The sequence below is a fragment of the Orycteropus afer genome, unplaced genomic scaffold (genome assembly GCF_000298275.1).
Source record: "Orycteropus afer afer isolate SDZICR_OR568_19922 unplaced genomic scaffold, OryAfe1.0 scaffold00638, whole genome shotgun sequence".
Classification (NCBI taxonomy): Eukaryota; Metazoa; Chordata; class Mammalia; order Tubulidentata; family Orycteropodidae; genus Orycteropus; species Orycteropus afer.
Window position 1 is genome coordinate 284788 of NW_006922225.1, and position 17367 is coordinate 302154.

At 52.2% G+C, this 17367-nt stretch overlaps 1 protein-coding gene across 1 annotated transcript in view; it reads left to right on the top strand.

Annotated features, from left to right (window-relative positions):
• Positions 1 to 14429: 14429 nt before the first annotated feature.
• EPHB6 (EPH receptor B6) overlaps positions 14430 to 17367 on the top strand; it is an 8002-nt gene continuing 5064 nt past the window's right edge. Inside the window, exons 1-5 of the mRNA XM_007956582.1 lie at positions 14430 to 14484; positions 14746 to 14810; positions 15076 to 15820; positions 16460 to 16615; positions 16817 to 17164. Coding sequence (XP_007954773.1) covers positions 14430 to 14484; positions 14746 to 14810; positions 15076 to 15820; positions 16460 to 16615; positions 16817 to 17164 — 1369 coding nt within the window. The remainder of the gene's footprint in view (positions 14485 to 14745; positions 14811 to 15075; positions 15821 to 16459; positions 16616 to 16816; positions 17165 to 17367) is intronic.

The window sequence follows — 17367 nt, forward strand, 5'->3', positions numbered from 1 at the left end:
ATTAGGGTTTGCAAAAGTAAAGGAGCCCTGTAGACAGGCTTCTGCGGGTCCCCTGCGTCCCCCAGGAGCAAGCGGAACCATGGAGTGCGAACGGGCCAGGCTGCTCCCTGCCCTCCTCTGACTGTCATTAACGCCCCTAGACCCCCTGCTACTAAGATCCCCTACTCTGTTCCCAGAGGGCCTCGTCTGGCTCTGGCTTGGTGGTCCAGGTTTGGGGGTCCTCGCGGAGGCCGGAGGCCCTGGGTCCTGTAAACGATGGCCCGTCACTTGGGTTCCTTGTTGCTGGAGGAGAGGAGCAGGGACCCCAGCTCCCCAGACATATCCTGCCCCCCATCACCACAGCTCCCTCCGCAGTGCTGCCTGGTCTCGTCCTCCAAGTTCCAACTCAAGCAACCGCCAGCTCCACCCCCTCTGTACACCTGGGTGTTCGCCTTGCCTGCCCCCCCCCCCCACCCACCCACTTTGGCTGCCTGCACCCTCTCCCTCCCATCCCCGGGGAGCTGGCCTGGGCCCAGCTCGGCGATGTTGTCATGTCCCTGGCAGTGCCCAGGAGAGAAGCGGCCAGGCCTGTTCCCCATCGGTGCACCCAGGCCTCCGCCCAGGGAACTTGGCTGGCCCTAGACTAGGAGATGCTGGGCTGAGCCGGGAGCCAGGGGAGGGCCTCTCGCAGTCCACAGAAGAGCTCCTTCCTGGTGTGTTGACATACTCAGGGAACAAGATGAGGGCTAGCAGTGACCACTGTGTCCCCAGATGCTGGGATCAACAGGCAGGGTGGCCAAACATCAGAGACCAGGGCCATTCAATTCTCCCCGGGACAGCCGCTCCTGCAGCCCCCACACTCTCCAGACCTAGGCCTGGGCCCCACCCGATGCTGCCCCCATTGAAGGTGCAGTGCTCCCCCCTTCTCTGCCTCCAGCACAGCTCCCTGTCCCAGCGAAGCATCCTCTAGGGACACTCACGGACGGGGTGGAGCAGGGCTGAGGTAGGGGTGCAGAGTCCAGCTTGAGGACCACTCCTGAACCCACGCTGGTTGCTTGCCCTCACACACGGACACCCACAAACTCACCCACATGCGGACCCACGAGCACACATCCCTCCTAGCACACGGCACTCTTACACAGCAGTTGCTAACCAGCTCAGCCTTTCTCTTCCTCTCTCCCCTGCCCATGACTCACGGCCCGTGCCCTCGCCCAGCTCCTCCAGAGTCTGGATGGCTCGGGTCAGTGCCCAGCCAGACCAGACACTGTCTGCATCTCCACACCCCCACACTGGCCAGAGGGACATCTGGGAGCATGCTCTGGGAGGCATTTCTAAGCCAGAGGCCTGCAGGGACACAGGACTGCCCTCAGCCAGGTAATCCTCGGGTTGGTTTCCCCAGCCAGGCCAGCAGGAGACAGCAGAGCCTCCTGGGAGCACCAGGGGATGGCACCTCCTCCCTGTGAGCCCAGGATGCCTCTGGAGAGGCCGACGGAGGCTCTCGGGGCGGAGGCCAGACTGTGGGCCAGGCTACTCAGGCTGTGTGTGGCAGAGATCCCAGAGCAGAGGCAGCAGCACCAAGACCCAGGATTACAGTGGCATTTCCTGGGTGATCAGCAGCTGGAGGGCAGGACAGGGCAAGGCTTAGGGCTGACCCCACCCACACTGACCCCTGGTAACAGGTGTGAGGGCCAGCCACTGGCCCCCAGACACCCATGCTGGCGCTCTGCCTTGGACTCTCCAAGCTGCTTCATCTGGGTTTTGGGGGTTCGGGGCTACATTCGCTTTGCAGGGATGGTCCTGGTGACTGTGCCACCCATCCCTCAGTCCCCTCCCCCCTCCTAGTCCCAGGCCATTGATTGGCATCTTCTAAGGGACACATAATGTTATGTTGCTGTTGTTATGTGCCATCGAGTTGGATCCGGCTAACAGCGACCCCTCCTTGGGTTTCCGAGGTGGTATCTCTATAGAAGTAGATTGCCCAACCTTCCTTCCAAGGAGTGGCTGGTGGGTTTGAACTGCCAGCCTTCTGGTTAGCAGTCAGGTGCCTTAGGCACCACACCACCAGAGCCCTGTTTGTTGTTATGTGCCATCAAGTCGGACCTGACTCACGGCGACCCCTCCTTGGGTTTCCGAGGTGGTATCTGTGGAAGTAGATTGCCCAACCTTCCTTCTGAGGAGTCGCTGGTGGGTTTGAACCGCCAGCCTTCTGGTTAGTAGTCAGGTGCCTTAGGCGCTAGGCTACCAGAGCTCCTGCATAATGTTAGAGGGGGAGGCAATTCCAACTCTTTGGGAGAGAAGCCCGAAGGAAGAAGCCTACAGATGGAAGTTCTCTCATTTTTCTTGTTGCTTCTGTTTCTCCACTCACTCCCAGCCACCCCTCCTTTTCTCTTACAGGGGAGGGAAGAGGAGAGGATGCCGCCTGACTCTATGCTAATACTTGGTTAACCAAAACCATACTCAGTGCCCTGGAGTCAATTCCAACTCATAGCGACCCCCTTTGGGTTTCCAAGGCTGTAAATCTTTATGGAAGTAGATTGCCCAGTCTTCCTTCTGTGGAGTGGCTGGTGGGTCTGAACTGCCAACCTTCTGGTTAGCAGTCAAATGCCTTAGGTACTGCACCATAAATACTGCCCTTTATGTGTTTATCCTTTAATTATGAGATTTTGTTTTAATTTTAAAAATAAGGCATGCTGGTTGCAACAAGAAAAACCATTCAAACCTGCGTAAGACAGAGGTACTAATCCCCCCACTTACCCCTTCCCACCCCCAGCATTTCTGCCACCTGCACTAGCCAATTGCAATGCCCACTATCTCCTGCAATGCCTTCCTCCGAGCTTGGTCGGCTTACACAGTCACATTTTTAAACATGTACTCTGTTGATTGACGTGCATAATTGATTTTTAAAAGTATCATTTCACATTTTAATTTGAGCACCGAACCAAAACCCAAACTCACTGCTGTCGAGTCGGATCATACTCATAGCAACTCCTTGGGTTCCCAAGGCAGTATCGCTATGGAAGTAGATTGCCCAGTCTTCCTTCTGAGGAGTGGCTAATGGGTTTGAACCACCAGCCTTCTAGTTAGCAGTCAAATGCGTTAGGCCCAGTTCATGTGAAAAGGAGAACTGGTGGCACAGTGGTTATAGCACTTGACTACGAACTGAAAGGTCACTAGTTCAAACCCACCAGCTGCTCTTTGGGAGAACAAGGTGGCAGTCTGCTTCCCTGCAGATTAGTAGGAATACTGTGGGGCAGTTCAACTCTGTCCTGTTGGGGTGCTACGAGTTAGAGTCAACTCAACCTCCGTGGGTCACTTTAAAAAAGTCTTACAGATTCACTCATTTACTTTACTTTTAAACGTCTCATTTTTAATAAATAATAGAATTTGTAAGCTGTGAAGTTTGAAGCTTCAAAAACCTTTAATGTTCTGCCAGTTTCTGAAGCAGACTTTGATGCGTAAGAAACATTCTGCTTTTGTCCACCGAAGAACGTGTCAGGCTTGTGGCTCTAACATCCCTATTGTATCAAAAAGACTTAAAATGACTTGTGCAGAGAAGGCGCGAGAACGAGAGAGCCGTCCTGCTGTTGTTGCGATCGGGTTCGTCCAGTCGGCCCCAGGAGCCAGAGCCCAACTGCCCACAGGGTTTTCTTTATGGGAGCAGATCACCAAGTCTTTTTCCTGCCGAGCCACTGGATGGGTTCAAACCGGCAGCCTTCCGGTTAGCAGCCGAGCATGTAACCATCGTGCCGCCAGGCTCATCTCATGAATGTTTTGCTGCCTGGTCTCACCAGTCCCGTTTCCTGAGCCGTCACTTTTCCCCATCCCTCCGCTGTGGCTGGTGCTCCCTGTCTTTGCAATGTGCACGTCTGAAAGCGGAATGTTCTGACTTTGATTGTGTGGCGGTGTCTGGCCTTCCATGGGTGGTGCTGTCTGCCCACGGAGCCCGTCCTGCCAGGAGCAGCAGCAGGCAGGTCAGGAGGCAGGGAGCAGGGCGGGGCTGGCAGACGCCCCTCCCCGGCCAGGGATGCCCTGGTCTGCTCCTGCCTGCTGCTCTGGGCCAAACGCACAGGATGCCTTGTGGACCAACATTGAGAGAGCCTTCGAAAATCAGACTGTGAGTCCTGCTTGTTTAGTATTCCAGGCATGTGGCGTAGCCGGATCCGTCCCTTAAATTTCTGCCTTTAAAACCTGCTTCGCAGGAATCTGAGATGACTTCGTCGACAGTAGTTCTTCACATATCTTAATAAAGTCTTTCTCTTTCCACATTTTATTCTTGCACTAGAGACCATCTCAGACTCTTGATCTATTTAGAGAGAGAGAGACAGAAAAGAATGGAATGAACCTGGGAATCTGTTTGGGTTTTTGATAACGAAGAACTGACCTAACTTCTCAGTCTGACTCAGCAAGCCTTTTTTTTTTCTTTCTTTCTTTCAATTTTCTGGATCTGAAGCTAAGAGGTCCTCAATAAACATCAAAAGAACATGTCTGTGTTGTTTTAAGATCCCCAATCACTTCTTTTTAATGAATATCTTTATTCTTACTACGAGCTCTGCTCACGCAGTGGTTAAGACAGTCGGCTGCTAACCAGAAGGTCGGTGGTTCGAACCCACCAGCCACTCTGCAGGAGAAAGGTGAGGCAGTCTGCTTCTGTAAAGATTGACAGCCTTGGACACCCTATGGGGCAGTCCTATTCTGTCCTCTGAGGTCGCCGTGAGTCAGAATCAACTCCATGGCAGTGGGTTTGGTTTTGTTTTTATTTTTAGTAAAGTCTCAAAAGACTACTCAGGTGTGCTTGCAAAGCCTGGTTCATTCTTCTCTTTCTGGTTCTGCTTGAAGACAGAGGCTAAGTGGCTTGGACTACCTGATTTTGCTTTTCCTGGATCTGGAGAGAAGCAAGCTTCATGTTGTCGTTAAGATGCATGCCCTACTGCAGACACCAGTAACTGGGCTCCCATGCCATCCTCATCTTTTAGATGTATAGCTGATACTCTCTGCAGGGCATCTTTCTCTTGCTTTGCTGTCGCTCATAGACGATTCGTTGAGATGTTGCTAGAATGCTTGTGATGCTTTGTCCGTGAGTCTGTGTCTAGTTGCAGGTGTAGGGAGACACCGTATTTCTAGTTTCTTTGTAAAGCTTCCACAGCTGATCCATGTTCTGACTGAAAGAGGCTGTCTCCGAGAATGTCCCCTGGGCATGTGACATCATGGCCTTCATAGTTGGGAAACTTCCTACTGGCTTCTTAGTTCTTGATACCAGCTTTGCTGAGAACCACCTGCCCTGGGACAGATTCTGGTCTTCTCTTTCCTGGTGTCAAGAGTTATCGCCATCTGAAGCCATTCAGAGCCTTGGGGTGTGGCCTACAGCCTGCAGTCAGCATACCATTAAACAGGAGCCCTGGGGATACAGTGACCAAGTGCTCAGTTGATAACCAAAGGGTGGGCAGTTCCAACCCACTTGGGAAGAAAGATGTGTCAGTCTGCTTCCACATAGATTACAGCCTTGGAAACCCCAGGGGAGGGTTCTACCCCGCTTACAGGATCACTATGAGTCAGAATGATAGCCACTATGATTAAGCTGACTGTGAAGAATAAATACTTATTCTCACCCAGTAAACCATCCTTGGTGATGGCGGCAGGTTCCTGGTGATGCGAAGGGCTGTGCTCATCTGCTCACCGGAAGGTTGGCAGCTTGATCCCACCCAGTGGTGCTGCGGAAGAAAGGCCTGGTGACTTGCTCCCTGAAGATTGCAGCCAAGAAAACCCTGTGGGGCAGCTCTGCTCTGTGACCTGGGACACCCTGATGGCCACAGTGGTTTCCGTGTGTTTGGGGCGATGATTCCAAGTTCTAGAAGTTCAGACCTAGGTGGGCTTCAGACTCCATGATCCCCGTTCTTTGAAAACAAAACCATGAGTTGCCATCTACTCAGTTCCAACTTACAGCAGCCAATGTGTGTGGAGCAGAGCTGCTCCAGGGGGTTTCCGGGCTTGTGACCTTTCAGAAGCTGGCACCAGGCTGTCTTCCACGGAGCCTCTGGGTGGGTTCATACCATCACCTTTCCAGTCAGTAGCCAAGTGCTCTGTACCAGCCAGGGGCTCCTGTGAAGCGTGATTGAGGCTGTGGAGCATCCTAGTGGCACTTGGGACAGTGTTAGCACATCACCGCTGGCTCTGAGGAATCATTTGCCGTGTGGACGTGTTTTGTCCACACCTCCATATTCTGTACATTGGCTTCTCTATACAAGGTGTGCTTGCCACTGCACATTAGCCCACATCTGTGTGTAAACTGTGTTCTCACCATGGTAACTGCACACAAAAGGCTTCATTTCACATATAGCCAGCATTATCAGAAAAAGGAAAAAAAAAAAAACCTGTATTAGTGGGAATCAAATTATAGCTTCCAGATTTATCAAAGGTAAATATAGTTTTATAGTTTGATTTCACCTTCACTGTGAAACATGTAGTTTTCAGTACACTGTGGGTCACAAGATCACGTAGGTCCAGGTGGGACCTCCAACTTCTCTTCCAATCTGCTTTCCAGCCACCCTCTTGGCCCTGTGTCTTTCCAGCCCCAGGGCAACATGCCTCTCTTCTTTGTCTTCTTCACAGAAGTAAATGGGTTCTACAGTCCTTGGCCTCGCAGCTCCCAGCCCTTCAAGACTCAGTCCGGAGGAGAGAGAGGTCCTTGCCGGTCTCTAGATCAACAAGCCAAGGAGGTACTGACCCACTCTCTCTGTCGTGACCTGGAGGTGGCCATGCCTCCTGTGCACTGTGAGCCGTGCCTGAGAGCTTTGGGAAGGCTCGGGATGGCTTGCAGAAGAGACAGCGTCTAGCATCACCCCCAGAAATCATTTTGAGATGTGAATACTACTTTCATTCATTTTAGTAAACAATGATTATCTGCTTTTAAAGGATATTTTAATTAATGATTAAATTGGAAAGATAATATAGATGAAAAATTATCAAAGTGCAAACATGAAAGGAAATGCAGTAAAAGTAAGTCTTCCTTGAACTCACCCCCTATCTTCCTTCCTTCTCTACTTTTCTTACTAAGTTTTTGTCTATCCTTCCAGAAAGTATCTACTAAACAGAAATGTATATATATGTATGTATGCAGATGTGGTTTTATACACACACACACACACACACACAAACCAAAAAACCAAACCCACTGCCGTGAAGTCGGATCCGGCTTACAGTGACCCCTCCTTGGTTTCCGAGGCAGTATCACTACGGAAGTAGGATTGCCCAACCTTCCTTCCGAGGAGTGGCTGGTGGGTTTGAACTGCCAGCTTTCTGGTTAGCAGTCAAGTGCCTTAGCCACTATGCTACCAGAGCTCCTATGCACACACACACACATACACACACACACACACTGGTCGCAGAAATGGTTAAGTCAAGAAGTTGGAGGTTCAAATGCACCCAGAGGCACCTTGCGCAAAAGTCATGGTGATGTGTTTCCAGAAGGTCATGGCCATGGAAGCCCTCGGGAGCACATTTCTCATCTGCACATGCAGGGGACTGTGAGGCAGAATGCACCCGGGAGCAGCTGTCTTAAGTTAGCACCTGGGATCTCACTATACACTGTCTGCTCCCACCACTGCCACTCAGAAGTCACTGTCCTCTCAGCCCATCCACAGGAGCCCATGTTCCTATTGAAGGACGCACGCTGACTTTGTAACCCTCTCCTCCTTGATGGACACTTTCTTTGCTGTCTTTTCCCTCACCTGCACTCCTGCTTTGCAAAATGACTCCTGGCACACACCTGAAGGACACATTCTTACTGGTAGTTTTTCCTTTCTTTTTTTTATTGTGATTTGAATGCAGGTTTACAATACAGATTCCTTTTACACTCAACAGTTCATGAACGTTTTCTTTCACAACACCCATTACAGTCCCCACAATGGAGCCCTCTCCTCCCACCTCCACCCTGTGGCTACACCTTCCCTGTGTCCTTCTTATCTAGGCATTCCTGTAGGTCTGGCTTTTCCTCTATGCAAATGCTGCCCTTCCGATCTCTCAAGGTTGACTCTTCTAAGGGGTGCATCTCCCTGTGATAGGTGTGCAGCTCCTAGGCCTTGTTTGCCTGAGAGCTAACCCACAGGAATGAATCCAGTTCCAGGTCTGAAAGTCAACCCGGGGCCATAGTCTCAAGGGTTTCACCAGCCTCTATTTGACCAAAAATTCTGGTTATTTTTATGCTTTTGAACTTTTTTACACATTATTTCTCCCACCTTATCCAGGATCTCCAAATCAATCCCTTTCTGAGTGGTGGGCATTGGTAGCCAGGTACCATTTAGTTCTTCTGGTCTCAAGGTCAGAGAGGCTGAGGTTCCCATGGTCAATTACTCCCTTGGACTAATTGTTTCCATATGTTTTTTATTTTCTTCACTCTTCTTTGTTTCCAATAAGGACAGGCCAATAATTCCTTGTTAGATGGCTGCTCATAAGCTTTTAAGATCCCAGCCACTATTCACCAAAGCAGGATGTTGTTGTTGTTGCTGCTGTTACGTGCCGTGGAGGCAGCTCCGACTCATAGTGACCCCATGGACAACAGAACTAAACACTGCGCGGTCCTGTGCCAGCCTCATGATCCCTGCTATACCTGAGCCCTTCGTGGCAGCCACTGTGTCAATCCATCTCATTGAAGGCCTTCCCATTGACCCTCCACTTTACCAAGCATGATATCCTTCTCCAGGGAATGGTCCCTGCTGACAACATGGCCAAAGTAGGTGTGACAAAGTCTGGCCATTCTTGCTTCCAAGGAGCATTCCGTCTGCACTTCTTCCAGGATAAATTTGTTTACTCTTCTGGCAGCCCATGGTACTTTCATCATTCTTCACCCACACCACAACTCAAAAGCATCAACTCTTCTTCAGTCTTCCTTATTCACTGTCCAGCTTTCACACACATATGAGGTGAATGAAAATACCATGGCTTGCGTTAGACACACCTTGGTCTTCAAGAAGACATCTTTGCTCTTCAGCACTTGAAAGAGGTCTTTTGCAGCAGATTTGCCTGGTGTTTACGTCATCTAATGTCTTGACCACTGCTTCCTTTGATGTTGATTGTGGAACCAAATAATATGAAATCTTTGGCAACTTCAGTCTTTTCTCCATTTATTGTGATGCTGCTTATTGATGCAGCTGTGAGGATTTTTGTTTTCTTTATGTAGAAGTGTAATCCACACTACAGACTGAAGTCTTTATTCTTCATCAGTAAGTGTTTCAAGTCATCTTTACGTTCAGCAAGGTTGTGTCATCTGCATATCACAGATTATTAATGAGTCTTCCTCCAATCCTGATGCTGTGTTCTACTTCATATAGTCCAGCTTCTCTGATTATTTGCTCAGCATAGAGATTGAATGTTGTTGTTGTTGTTATGTGCCGTCGAGTCGGCCCTGACTCATAGCGACCCCTCCTTGGGTTTCCGAGGCAGTATCACTATGGAAGTAGGATTGCCCAACCTTCCTTCCGAGGAGTGGCTGGTGGAGAGATTGAATAAGTGTGGTGAAAAGATACAACCCTGACACATTCTCTTCCTGATTTTAAATCATGCAGTATCCCCTTGTTCTATTCCAATGACAGCCTCCTGGTCTATGTACAGGTTCCTCATGAGTACAATTAAGTGTTCTGGAATTCCCATTCTTCTTAATGTTATCCATAATTTGTTATGATCCACAAAATTGAATGCTTTTGCACAGTCAATAAAACACAAGTAAATATCTTTCTGGTATTTGCTTTCATCCAAGATCCATCTGACATCAGAAATGATAACCCTCATTTCACATCCTCTTCTGAATCCAGCTTGCATTTCTGGAAGTTCTCAGTCAGTACAGTGCTGCAACTATTTTTGAATTATCTTCAGCAAGATTTTACTTGCATGTAATATTAATGATATTGTTTGATAATTGCCACATTCTGTAAGATCCCTTTTCTTTGGAATGGGTACAAATATGGATCTCTTCCAGTCAATTGGCCAGGTATCTGTCTTCCAAATTTCTTGGTATAGACGAGTAAGTGCCTCCAGTGCGGCCTCCATTTGTTGAAACTTCTCAATGGGCATTTCATCAATTACTGGAGCCTTGTTTTCACCAATTCCTCCATTGTAGCTTTAACTTCTTCCTTTAGTGCCATTGGCTCTTGATCATATGCCACCTCCTGAAACAGATGAGCGTTGACCAGTTCTTTTTGGTAGAGTGGCTCTGTGTATTCCTTTTGTCTTCTTTTGATGTTTCCTGCATCATTCAATTTTCCTGCATCATTCAATATTTTGCCCATAGAATCTTTCAATATTGCAACTCAAGGCTTGAATTTTTTCTTCAGTTCTTTCAGCTAGAGAAATAGCAAGTGCATTCTTCCCTTTTGGTTTTCTAACTGCAGGTCTTTGCACATTTTATTATAATTGACTTTGTCTACTCGAGCTGCTCTTGTCAGAGTCTCTTCTGACATCCATCTTTGTCTCTTCTTCCTTCCTTGTGTTTCTAATGACCTTTTGCTTTCTTCATGTATGATGTTCATAATGTCATCCATCCCACAATTCCTCTGGTTTTCAGTCATTAGTGTTCAGTGCATCAAATTTGTTCTTCAGATGGTCTCTAAATTCAGTTGGAATATTCTCAAGGTCATGTTTTGGCTCTCATGGACTTGTTTTAATTTTCTTCAGCTTCAACTTGAACCTGTTCATGAGCTATTGATTGTCTGTTTCACAGTCCACCCCTGCCTTGTTTTGGCTAAAGATATTGAGCTTCTCCTTTGCGTCTTTCCACAGTTGTAATCGATCTGATTCCTCCCTCTGGTGAGGTCCACATGTATAGCCACCATTATTGTGGTTGAAAAAAACGGTGTTTGCAATGAATAAGTCGTTGGTCTTACAAAATTCTATCATGTAATCTCTAGCATCATTTCTATCGCCAAGGCCATATTTTCCAACTGATCATGATTCTTCTTTGTTTCTAATTTTTGTATTACAATCACCAGAAATAATCAATACATCTTGATCAGATGTATGGTCAATTTCAGTTTGCAGAAACTGGTAAAAATCTTCCGTTTCCTCATCTTTGGCTTTGGTGATTTGTGCAAAAATTTGATTAACTGGCCTTCCTTGTAGGTGTATAGATATTTTTCTGTCACCGACAGCATTGTATTTCAGGATAGATCTTGAAACAGTCTTTGTGATGATGAATGCCATGCCATTCCTCTTCAATTTGTCATTCCCAGCATAGTAGGTACATGGTTGTCTGAGTCAGAATGGCTAATACCAGTGTACTTCAGCTCATTAATGCCTAGGATATTGATCTTTATGTGTTCCATTTCATTTTCCAATTTTCCTAGATTCATACTTTTTCCATTCCATGCTCCAGTTATGAATGGATGTTGGCAGCTGCTTCTTCCCATTTTGAGTCATGCCTCATCAGCAAATGGAGGTCCCAAAAGCTTTATTCCATCCACGTCATTAAGGTCGACTCTACTCTGAGGAGGCAGCTCTTTCCAAGTCATATTTTGAGTGCCTTCCAACCTGAGGGGCTCATCTTCTGGCACTGTATTAGACAATGTTTCAGGGCTATTCATATATTTTTCCAGTAATATACCAGACAGTGTTTCACTGTTATTCATAAGGTGTTCATTGGCCAATTCTTTGAGAAGTGGATGACCCCTTCCTTCTCCCAAGTCTGTCTTAGTCTGGAAGCTGCACTGAAAACTGTCCAGCAGGGGTGATCCTGCTGGTATTTGAAATATAGTGACATAGCCTCCATCCTCACAGCAACACACAAACCACCACAGTATGACAAACTGACAGACGAGTGGTAGAAGTAGGGTGTAGAACAATTAAGCTGGATGTCCCCCAAGACCATGGTCCTGAGCCTGCAGACCCAGTGACTCACTCACTTAAGGTGCATGATTGTGGCTAGGACGCTATCCAACCTTGTCCCCTATTAGTTCTACAATGTATATGGATATTTGTATAGCACAAATTATTGTTTTGTTGTTGTTGTTGTTATGTGCCGTGGAGTGGGACCCGACTCATAGTGACCCCAGCACAAATACACATGTAAAAATACCATCAGCCAAATCTATCTAAGGTAGCAGGTATATTCCCATTCACTGACCCCACATGATCTTCTCACCTGTCTCTGTATCCACCTGTAGACTAGTGTTTCTTGTTACTGATAATGCACTACTGTGTGTATAATAGGGACTCTGGTGGCGTAGTGTCTAAGGCATTTGACTGCTACCCAGAATGCTGGCGGTTCAAACCCAGCAGCCACTGTTCGGAAGGAAGATTGGACAATCTACTTTCCCAGTGATAGCAATTCGGAAACCCCAGGAGGGGTCGCTGTGAGTCAGATCCGACTCAGCAGCTGTGCGCTTGAGTTTTTGTTTGTGTGTGAATAGCATTTGCCTCTGCTGCCTGTACGTCTTGTGCCCCTCTTCCCTGTTGTTGTGCTGGTTGCACAGTTTGTTATATTACCTTTCCCTTTGCCCAAATCAACAATGTCTCTTAACTAGTCAGCCATTTTCCCTCCCTTCCCCTGCCTCCCCTCCTTCCTGTGTAATCCTCCCTTTGATGAGAGAAGGGAGCTGCTAGACAGATGTTTCCCTCCTCCTCCTCCTTCCTGAGGAAGGCCAGTCTGTGCCGCGGCAGGTGAGCAGGCTCCTGTCCAGCACAGAGTGCCAGCAATCGCCCAGGTAGAGGGGCTGCTGCGGTGGCTCCAATAGGCCTTCCTTCAACTGTGAGCCCCCAGGAAGCATCTTTCATGTGTTTAAGCCATTCGTGAGCTCCTCTGTACGCCAAGGAAAGATGTGCCCCAGGGGAGAGGACTTTGTTCTCACAGCATGTGCCAGCTCCCAGAGCACCAGCCCCTGCACCCCTCACCTAGCAGCTCAGAGTCTCCACTGCCCGTTTCCTTTGCACCTGTCCTCACAAGCCCCTCCTCCTTGGGCCCCACAGCCATCCTTCCATGTCACTGCCTCTCAGAAATGTCTGGAGTGGCCTGGTCTCTGCAGGTGGGAGTACTGGGGAGGTGGGGAGGGCCGGGAAGGGGAGAACGCCTGTGCTCATGAGGAGCAGCAGCCAATGCCATGCAGCTCTGGACAGAAGAGCCGTCTAGGCTTCTACACCAAGTGGTGTGGGAGTTAGTGCAGAGGGAAGAGTGCAATGGCTTCTCCTGTAGGACAGGGTGACCGTGACCCAGGGCTGCCCTGTGCCTGTGAGGAAGGAGAGCAGAGAAAGGGCCCTGCAGGGAGTGGGGGTGAGGGGCCTGGCCTATGACCTTCTAGAGGGTCCACTCTGCAGGGACCTGGGAAGGCCATCCACTCCCTTTCCCTGGCTCTCAGGCCAGGAGAGGCCCTGGGCACTACAAGGAGCCCCGGCTGTCAGGGAGAAGTGCTTTAGGCTGGGTTCTATAGAGGAGCACAGCCAGTGAAGCGTGCACACATGTATGCTATGTGCAGGCAGGCATGTACGCATGTGTGTATGTGTATGATGTATGTATGCATGAGTATAAACCAAGCCAAACTCACTGTCATCAAGTCAATTTTTGACTCATAGTGATCCCTCCTTGGGTTTCTGAGGCAGTATCTCTACAGAAGTAGATTGCCCAGTCTTCCATCCAAGGAGTGACTGGTGGGTTTGAACTGCCAGCCTTCTGGTTAGCAGTCAGATGCCTTAAGCCCTGTGCCACCAGAGCTCCCATACATGAATATATATATATATAGATCTATATCTATCTATCTATGTCCCATTGTTGTCAAGTCAATTTCTACTCATAGTGACCCTGTAGGCCAGAATTGTACTGCCCCATAGAGTTTCCAGGGCTGTCAATCTTCATAGAAGCAGACTGCCTCATCTTTCTCCTACAGAGCAGCTGGTGAGTTGAAACTGTTGACCTTCTGGTTAGCATCCAAGCACATACCACTGTGCCACCAGGGCTCCTTATGAACATACATAGGTTTATTTCAAGGAAATGGCTTACAAGCCATGGAGGCTGCAAGTCTCAAATGCATGGGTCAGGCATCAGGCTGGAGGCTTCTTCTGAGTCGTGTGGTTGCAGGTGCTGATGAACCCAAGCTCAGCAGACCAGGTGGCAGGCCGCTGGCTCACCCCCTAATAACTGGATGGAGTGGGGGGGGGGAGAAAGAGCGAGCACTTTCCCAGAACATCCACATACAGTACCTTGGGTGCAGGGCACACCCCCAAGCAAATGCCCCTTAGATCAGATCACAAGATGGGGGATAATTACATAATCCTGAAAATCACGGCCTAGTCAAGTTAGCACATAGCATTATCCATCACACAGCTCCCTCCCCTGCCCCTCCATCTCCTGTCTCCCTAGCAGGCAAGTGTGGGCTGCTCCCAGCCTACAGAAGCAGCAGCCCGCCTGGGAGCAAGTGGTAGCCAGGCGATGGTGGGAGCCCGGAAGATGCCCCATGGCTACTGAGGGCGCACCGGGCATGGTGTGCAGCCTGTGGGTCCTGGCCCTGGTGTCCTCAGCTCTGGCCCTGGAAGGTGAGCAGGAGGGGTGACAGGGGACCCAGGGCCCAAGGGAATGGGTACAGATGAGTGGAGATAGCCAGAGAGGAGGAGGTGGGGAGGGTGGACAACCTGCCACAGGCCTTCCAGGAAAGGCCCCCTGGCAGGCAGCTGTGCCCCTTTGGGCATGCAGTCTGGCAGGCCAGGGAGGGGCAGTATGTCCTCCTTTTGGGTGTGGAACGGACGTGGTCCTGCTGGCTGAGGCTTGGCCACCACGGCCTGTTTCTCTTCCGGCAGAGGTATTGCTGGACACCACCGGGGAGACGGCGGACATTGGCTGGCTTACCTACCCACCAGGTGGGGTGAGTGCTGCCCCACTTTGGGCCCCACTCTGCTCCCTGGAGGGGGTGGGGAGTCAGGAAGGACTCCTGGGTGGAGAGGATGGAACAAGACCCTCTCCCTGGGGAGGGACAGAACATGGCCTCACCCTGCTCACATGGAGTCAGCCTTCTCTCCCACACTGGAAGAGCGCTGCGGCCACACACACACACACACACACACACACACACACGAGCACAAGCTCCCCCAAACCCCTCAGCTCCTGCTTCCGGGGGCCCCCTTCTGCAGTGGGACGAGGTGAGCGTCACGGACGACCAACGGCGCCTGACCCGCACCTTCGAGGCCTGCCACGTGGCTCGGTCCGCGGGCTCAGGGCAGGACAACTGGCTGCAGACGCACTTCGTGGAGCGGCGCGGCGTGCACCGCGCGCACGTCCGCCTACACTTCTCCGTGCGCTCCTGTGCCAGCCTGGCGGTGGGCGGCGGCGCCTGCCGGGAGACCTTCACCCTCTACTACCGCCAGGCCGACGGCCCGGATGACCCCGACGCCGCCGCGGACTGGCATCGCCAGCGCTGGACCAAGGTGGACACGATCGCGGCCGACGAGAGCTTCCCCGCGGCCGCTTCCTCCCAGGCGCGGGCCGAGGCGCCCCGCGCGGGGCTCCAGCTCAACGTAAAGGAGCGCAGCTTCGGGCCGCTCACGCAGCGCGGCTTCTACGTGGCCTTCCAGGACACCGGGGCCTGCCTGGCCCTCGTGTCGGTCCGCCTCTTCTCCTACGCCTGCCCGGCCACGCTCCGTGCCCTCGCCTCCTTTCCTGAGACCCAGGCCAGCGGGGCTGGGGGCGCCTCCCTGGTGGCCGCCATGGGTACCTGTGTGGCTCACGCAGAGCCAGAGGAGGATGGAGTGGGGAGCCAGGCCGGGGGCAGCCCCCCCAGGCTGCACTGCAACGGGGAGGGCAAGTGGATGGTGGCCGTGGGGGGCTGCCGCTGCCAGCCGGGACACCAGCCTGCCCGCGGGGACAAGGCCTGCCAAGGTGAGGCCCACTACCCCTGCGCTTCCTCCAACCCCGGGCTTCTCCCTCAACCCTCAACCCCCACAAGGTCAGCAGCAAGCTACCTTAAGAAAGGACGGAATTCACCGTTTTGTTTTTCTTTGTTTCTCCCAAGTTTATTTTGTAAATTTCACAAGCTTGCGCTCATCCACTCGATTGAAATTTCTCGAGTCTTCTGGAAACTTCAGCAGCGATTACTGAGGGTCCCAGGGCTGTGGAACCGTCTTGGATGGGGCTTCTGCAGCCTAGATGGGGAGGGTTAGTCCAAGGGCAGCAACCAGGACCCATGTACGGAAAGACGGTGGGGGCTTCGGGCCCAGTGAGAGGCGGCAGGAGGCATCCAGGGGGGCGTGCAGACAAGCCAGGCACCTGGCCCGGCCTCAGCCTGCCTGTGGCCACCTCATTTGTTCCATCCCTGGAAATGCAATTCTTTCCACAAAAATGTGTTCAGAAGTAATCCCCGCCTGAGGCCTGGAAAGGGGGCGGAGGCGAGAGACGGTGTTAGCAGGAAGAGAGGGGCAGGCCCTGGGACCAGGCTGCCCAAGAAGCCCGACCAGAGCTCTGGGGGTCAGAGGGTCGAGGCGCGCGCGAGACGCCCCGCTGTCTCCTCCCCCTCTCCAGCCTGCCCAGCCGGATCCTACAAGGCCTCTGCGGGGAACGCGCCCTGCGCTCGGTGCCCCGCCCACAGCCACGCCCCGGACCCCGCAGCCCCAGTGTGTCCCTGCCTCCCGGGCTTCTACCGGGCCGCCTCCGACCCGCCGGAGGGCCCCTGCACCGGTGAGCTCCCCCACCGCAGGGTTGCCGGGACCGTGCGGAGCCTGGGGATGGAGCGGGGAGGACAGGGGCGCTGGTCTGCGATGGGTGTGGCGTCCCTTCTCCTCGGCGGCCTTTGGCCCGACCCTCCGGGGCCACCACCCGCCCCGCCGCCTGCCTTCCTCCCTCCCACAGACCCCCAACTCGCGCCTCCCTGGCCCCCAGGCCCCCCCTCGGCGCCTCGCGAGCTCTGGTTCGAGGTGCAAGGTTCCGCGCTCATGCTGCACTGGCGCCTTCCTCGGGAGCTGGGGGGCCGCGGCGACCTGCTCTTCAACGTCGTGTGCAAGGAGTGCCCCGGCCCCCAGGAGCCCGGCGGGGGCGCCTGTCGCCGCTGCAGGGACGAGGTCTACTTCGACCCCCGCCAGAGGGGCCTGACGGAGAGTCGAGTGCTGGTCGGAGGCCTCCGGGCGCACGTGCCCTACGTGCTGGAAGTGCAGGCGGTCAACGGCGTGTCTGAGCTCAGCCCCGATCCTCCGCCCGCAGCTGCCATCAATGTCACCACCAGCCACGAAGGTGAGCTGCGGGCGTCAGGGCCCCTCTCGAGTCCCAGACCCTCCCCAGCTCCTGGCCTCCCCTGAGGCCCCGCCCCTCCTGGGCTCCCCCAACTCCGCGGAGACGCCACCCCTCCTGCGCCCCCACGCGTCTCTGGAAGCTCCCTTGTTTCCAGAAGCCCCGCCCCTCCCTCGCCCCACCCATCTGCGGAAGCCCCGCCCCTC